General features: G+C 38.0%; 2 protein-coding genes across 2 annotated transcripts in view; both read left to right on the forward strand.

The window, feature by feature from the left end:
• Window positions 1-3,999, forward strand: part of LOC107732370 (E-selectin-like) — a 27,196-nt gene extending 23,197 nt beyond the window's left edge. Inside the window, exons 8-20 of the mRNA XM_016543665.1 lie at window positions 258-449; window positions 553-744; window positions 825-1,016; window positions 1,120-1,311; window positions 1,392-1,583; window positions 1,687-1,878; window positions 1,977-2,168; window positions 2,272-2,463; window positions 2,587-2,763; window positions 2,885-3,070; window positions 3,351-3,461; window positions 3,544-3,565; window positions 3,678-3,999. Coding sequence (XP_016399151.1) covers window positions 258-449; window positions 553-744; window positions 825-1,016; window positions 1,120-1,311; window positions 1,392-1,583; window positions 1,687-1,878; window positions 1,977-2,168; window positions 2,272-2,463; window positions 2,587-2,763; window positions 2,885-3,070; window positions 3,351-3,461; window positions 3,544-3,565; window positions 3,678-3,738 — 2,093 coding nt within the window. The 3' untranslated portion in view covers window positions 3,739-3,999. The remainder of the gene's footprint in view (window positions 1-257; window positions 450-552; window positions 745-824; window positions 1,017-1,119; window positions 1,312-1,391; window positions 1,584-1,686; window positions 1,879-1,976; window positions 2,169-2,271; window positions 2,464-2,586; window positions 2,764-2,884; window positions 3,071-3,350; window positions 3,462-3,543; window positions 3,566-3,677) is intronic.
• A 1,447-nt stretch (window positions 4,000-5,446) lies between these two features.
• Window positions 5,447-6,443, forward strand: part of LOC107732371 (E-selectin) — a 2,096-nt gene continuing 1,099 nt past the window's right edge. The window contains exons 1-4 of the mRNA XM_016543666.1: window positions 5,447-5,542; window positions 5,657-5,729; window positions 5,819-6,190; window positions 6,374-6,441. Of these exons, the coding sequence (XP_016399152.1) occupies window positions 5,483-5,542; window positions 5,657-5,729; window positions 5,819-6,190; window positions 6,374-6,441 (573 nt within the window). The 5' untranslated portion in view covers window positions 5,447-5,482. The remainder of the gene's footprint in view (window positions 5,543-5,656; window positions 5,730-5,818; window positions 6,191-6,373; window positions 6,442-6,443) is intronic.

Genomic DNA, 6,443 nt, shown 5'->3' on the forward strand with positions numbered 1-6,443 from the left:
CAGAGGATGTCACCTCACCAGATCATGCTAGTGTACACTGCTCTCATCCTTACGGAAATTTCTCATATGACTCTCAGTGTGAATACTCCTGTGAAGAAGGTTATGAACTACATGGTTCCAGTACGACAAGATGCACTTCTACCACAGAGTGGTCAAGGAAACCACCAACCTGTGAACGTGAGTTGAATTTACATTGTAAAAAAAAAAGAACACATTTGATCAGATGCTTTTTAAAACACTTTGACATCTTTTTGCAGTTGTTCGATGTCCAGAGCTGATTGAACCACAGAAGGGCCAAATGCAGTGTCTCCATTCAATGGACATCTTCAGCTATCAATCCACCTGTGAGTTTATGTGTGAAGAAGGATACACGCTCCGAGACTTCAGCTCCTCTACACTGTTCTGTAGGGCAACGGGACGCTGGAATGATTCACAACCCACTTGTGAAAGTAAGACGGGTTTAAATTTACTTAGAACATTTTTTTATTACAATAGTTATACAATATCTCTGCTTTTGGAGTTTAATGATGATTCTCTTTTTCTGATTTTCAGTTATAAAATGCAAACCAGAGGATGTCACCTCACCAGATCATGCTAGTGTACACTGCTCTCATCCTTACGGAAATTTCTCATATGACTCTCAGTGTGAATACTCCTGTGAAGAAGGTTATGAACTAAAGGGTTCCAGTACGACAAGATGCACTTCTACCACAGAGTGGTCAAGGAAACCACCAACCTGTGAACGTGAGTTGAATTTACATTGTAAAAAAAAAAGAACACATTTGATCAGATGCTTTTTAAAACACTTTGACATCTTTTTGCAGTTGTTCGATGTCCAGAGCTGATTGAACCACAGAAGGGCCAAATGCAGTGTCTCCATTCAATGGACATCTTCAGCTATCAATCCACCTGTGAGTTTATGTGTGAAGAAGGATACACGCTCCGAGACTTCAGCTCCTCTACACTGTTCTGTAGGGCAACGGGACGCTGGAATGATTCACAACCCACTTGTGAAAGTAAGACGGGTTTAAATTTACTTAGAACATTTTTTTATTACAATAGTTATACAATATCTCTGCTTTTGGAGTTTAATGATGATTCTCTTTTTCTGATTTTCAGTTATAAAATGCAAACCAGAGGACGTCACCTCACCAGATCATGCTAGTGTCCACTGCTCTCATCCTCATGAAAATTTCTCATATGACTCTCAGTGTGAATATTCCTGTGAAGAAGGTTATGAACTAAAGGGTTCCAGTACGACAAGATGCACTTCTACCACAGAGTGGTCAAGCAAACCACCAACCTGTGAACGTGAGTAGAATTTACATTGTAAAAAAAAAATGAGACATTTGATCAGATGCTTTTTAAAACACTTTGACATCTTTTTGCAGTTGTTCGATGTCCAGAGCTGATTGAACCACAGAAGGGCCAAATGCAGTGTCTCCATTCAATGGACATCTTCAGCTATCAATCCACCTGTGAGTTTATGTGTGAAGAAGGATACACGCTGCGAGACTCCAGCTCCTCTACACTGTTCTGTAGGGCAACGGGACGCTGGAATGATTCACAACCCACTTGTGAAAGTAAGACGGGTTTAAATTTACTTAGAACATTTTTTTATTACAATAATTATACAATATCTCTGCTTTTGGAGTTTAATGATGATTCTCTTTTTCTGATTTTCAGTTATAAAATGCAAACCAGAGGACGTCACCTCACCAGATCATGCTAGTGTACACTGCTCTCATCCTTACGGAAATTTCTCATATGACTCTCAGTGTGAATACTCCTGTGAAGAAGGTTATGAACTAAAGGGTTCCAGTACGACAAGATGCACTTCTACCACAGAGTGGTCAAGCAAACCACCAACCTGTGAACGTGAGTTGAATTTACACTGAGGAACATTTACAGACGCTGTTCAAACCTGCTTAAATTATCTACACTTTCCTTTGACATGTCTATGAATCTTTTTGCAGTTGTTCAATGTCTAGAGCTGATCAGTCCACAGGATGGCAAAATGCACTGCCAACATCCTATTGGCCGGTTCAGCTATCAATCCACCTGTGAGTTTATGTGTGAAGAAGGATACACGCTGCGAGACTCCAGCTCCTCTACACTGTTCTGTAGGGCAACGGGACGCTGGAATGATTCACAACCCACTTGTGAAAGTAAGACGGGTTTAAATTTACTTAGAACATTTTTTTATTACAATAATTATACAATATCTCTGCTTTTGGAGTTTAATGATGATTCTCTTTTTCTGATTTTCAGTAATAAAATGCAAACCAGAGGATGTCACCTCACCAGATCATGCTAGTGTCCACTGCTCTCATCCTCATGAAAATTACTCATATGACTCTCAGTGTGAATATTCCTGTGAAGAAGGTTATAAACTAAAGGGTTCCAGTACGACAAGATGCACTTCTACCACAGAGTGGTCAAGCAAACCACCAACCTGTGAACGTGAGTAGCATTTATATTATGCAAACAAAAAGACATCTGATGAATATTTTGCAATCGCTCCTTTGAAAAAAACTCTCATGAAAACTGTCTGATCTGTTCATAAATTTCCCCCTTTCCTCACAGTTATTCACTGCCCAGCCCTTGACAGTCATGTCAATGGAGAGCTGAGCTGCACTTCCAGCTTTAAATATGGGAGCAAATGCAGCTTCAGTTGTGCTGAAGGATTTCACCTCCAGGGAGCTTCAGAAATCAGCTGTACAAAAGCAGCAAGGTGGAGTCAGGAACCACCTCGCTGTGAAGGTAATCAATAAACTTTTTCCTAATTTATGAATTTACAGGTTAATTTATTGTATTTCAAAAAATAAGTTAGCCTAAGTGAATTTTATCATACTAAACACTTTGTCTTTTTTCAACTTTGTAGCAGTGCTCTGCCCACAGCTTTCTGAGCCTATCAACGGGCATATGAACTGCTCATCTGAAGAACCCACCTTTGGCACCTTCTGCATCTTCAGCTGTTATGAAGGCCACCAACTTGAAGACCAGAGTAAAGAGATAGTGATGTGCAACTACAATGGGAGCTGGTCAGGGGAAGTGGCGGTGTGTCAAGGTAAACAGCTGTTTACCATTTGGTTGATGAAGTGAGAAAGACATTCTAGTGCAGGGGTGGCGAACTCCGGTCCTGGAGAGCCGCAGCCCTGCAGAGTTCAGCTCCAACCCTAATTAAAACTCACCTGCCTGTAGGTTCCTAGTAACCGTTCAGACCTTGATTAGCTTGTTCAGGTATGTTTGATTAGGGTTGAAGCAAAACTCTGCAGGGCTGCGGCTCTCCAGGACCGACGTTCACCACCCCTGTTCTATGGCTTATTTCATTTTATTTGTATTTTCAGCTCCTGCATCGTTCTTCAAAGCAACAGAAGTGACTCTTGGTGTTTCAGGCGCTATCAGTGTCTCCGGTCTGGGCTTAGTCCTCTGGATACTGAAGAGACTGAGGAGAAAAGGTGAGTAAAACAGTCTACTGAGTTTGTGAACATGTTCTAATTCTTTAATAATATACTGAAAATTATGTCTTTTTGTTTCCAGCTAACAATTTTGACCTGAACAGGTGAGATATGTCTCTTTTTTTGCAGTTATATTTTTCTTGTATCATTACTGTCATTATTTATCACTTTTGGTACATACAGGACTATATCTGCTTTTGTCTGTTTCATTTTTAGTACCTTGGATATTGAGGATCCACCACAGTTTTATAAGAACAGTGTTGACAGTCTCATATAGAGCAAAATAGCATCAAATAGCATACAGCATATCCGGTGAGCATATATTCCTCATGCACATATACAGGCCAGTATGTGTAAAGATAGCTTTGTAACTTATTCCAGTGAACAATTCATTGAAAAACTCAATTCTTCTTCACGGGACTCACAACTGCCTCACTGGACATAAACATTTATGTCATAACAAATGATTTAAGGCACTTGGATATTTTTGGCATTATCAGTTACTAGGCAACAGTCCTAACTGAATGTGATTTTTACTTCCCAATGGAAGCTTTTATGATTTACTTGACTGAACATATTGTTCTGTACTGTATAAATGTACTCGTTTTTATGCTATTAATATACACATCTTTTTGTACTATTTATTGTTCCAAAACTGTATTGGTCATATTAAACTATTTGTACATGTAAACCAATAAAGTGTGAAGTGTGACTCTCTACAACTTTACGAAAAAACATTGAGCATTTTTCAAAATCAAAGCATGAATACACATTTATGTGATTGATCATTCCATCTGAATGATCAGCAGTATATTTGAATCTTAACACCTAAATAAAGGCTAGAATTGAGGTCACTGTACACTGTAAGTACAGTTATTGCAGTGAAAGGTTTTGTTCAAATAACCAAGCCCAGGTCATGTTCATCTGGACATATCCTGTGACGGACTTTCCTTCAAGCTGTATATAATCATCAAGTGTTTGTTTTATATTTTAGAGAGTTCGCTTTTTCAGAAATACCTTTCAGAGGTCAGTGTCTTCTGAATGATCCTTGCCATAAATTACCCACATTTAATTATTTGATTTCTTTTTATGATGAGTTTAGTCTTCTAATCATTCAATAATCATCTAATCATTATATGCATCTCAGCACCATTCTCTTTGTGCAAGTGATGATTTGACAAGATAAAAGAACATATAAGTTAACCAGCATCTCTTGACATTTCTCTTAGGCTGAAGAAAGAAAGACATCTACATCTTGAATGGCCTGGGGATGAGTAAATGAAAATGAATGTCTGGAAATGTTCATTTTTGGGAGAACTACACCTTTAATCTCTTTGTAAATGTGAACAAAGTTTGACTTTCATGATGTCATGGGTGTTTCAATGCATTTTCCACTTTCAGCTGAATGCCTAAATCTTCCAAAGCATAAATGTATCATTTTTCAACACCAATGTATAAAAAATAAATAGTAAGTGTGATTGATCGTTCCATTTGTAAGATGATCAGCCGTATATTTGAATCTTAACACCTAAATTAAGCCTGGGAATGAAGTCTCTGTTCTCTTCGTTTATCTTTCATCACCTTTAAGTGCATACAGCCATTAGCATTGTGAATGCAGTGAAAGGTTTTGTTTAAATGACCCAGGTCATGTTCATCTGGACGTATCCTGTGACTGTGTCATTCCCTGAAGCTGCGTATAATCAGGGAGTGTATGTTAGCTTTTACAGAAATACCTTTCAGAGGTTAAAGTGATCATGTAATCATTATATGCAACTCAGCACCATTCTATTTGTGCAAGACAGAATTTTACCAAAAGATAAAAGACCATATAAAAGATAAGCAATTTCCAAAAAGTGGCATTCTTTCCCAGGTTGTTACATAATGTTTATTCTTTTGAATCTGTGAGAAAACATCCTGCAATTTAATGGTAATGGCTTATATATATGGTGGAAAAACCCACTTTGCCCACAGTTATCAGAGCATATGTGAGAATGGACTGTTGAAATGCAACTAGAGCTGCAATGTACAATATTCTACTAAAGACAAGTGCCTCTGTCGAAAGGAGACTAAAGAGAACCATGGTATGCATCTATTATGAAATTTGCATTTCATTTGAACCTTTTTGGTTCAATACAAGCCTTTAAAAAGTACTATCCATTTATACTAGCAATTAAGTGGTTGTTTTTATTGTTCAGGCTGGAGGTGTTGTGGTGCTTAAAACGACATCTGTGCACATAGGAGTTTTGATACATCTCTGCTTCATATTGGGTAAGTGAATTCTACATTCATCTTCCTTCCAGAATAAAATAAATATGAGAAATAAATTTAACTTGAACTTTTGATGGACAACATTTTAGTCAGTGTTGAAGGATGGACGTATTACTGGACAGACAACGAGACAATGTCCTGGAATGAGACAAGAAAGTGGTGTCAAAATCATTACACAGACATTGTGATGGTCCACAACGAAAATGTAACACGTTTCCTTAAAGAAAATGTGAAAAACAAAACATCTCCCTACTACTGGATTGGAATGCAAAAGATCAATGGCACTTGGATGTGGGTTGCCAATGGACAAATCATGAAATATCAAAACTGGGCAACCAATGAGCCCAACAACAACAAGTCTAATGAAAACTGTGTGGAATTGTACACCAGCAAAACAAACAATAATGGAAAGTGGAACGATGACAACTGTCAATTGGCAAAGTATCCTTTATGCCAAAAAGGTAAGGAGTTGGAGATGAAAGGTGCCTTACTTGTTCAATTAGTTGATTCATTTCCGGTTAGAGCACATATTTTTATGTGCATAACCTTTATGAGTCTAATAGAGACGTTTCTGAGAGAGAAAATCTGGGTGTTTTATAGTCCAGAAAGGATTTTTTAAAATTAATCTAGGCATTTTCTTTCAGCACACTGTCCAAATGATACATGCACTGATAGAGAGGACTGCATAGAGCAAGTCAGCAGCTTTACCTGTGT

The sequence above is a fragment of the Sinocyclocheilus rhinocerous genome, unplaced genomic scaffold (genome assembly GCF_001515625.1).
Source record: "Sinocyclocheilus rhinocerous isolate Xijiao unplaced genomic scaffold, SAMN03320098_v1.1 scaffold68, whole genome shotgun sequence".
In the NCBI taxonomy this organism is placed as follows: domain Eukaryota; kingdom Metazoa; phylum Chordata; class Actinopteri; order Cypriniformes; family Cyprinidae; genus Sinocyclocheilus; species Sinocyclocheilus rhinocerous.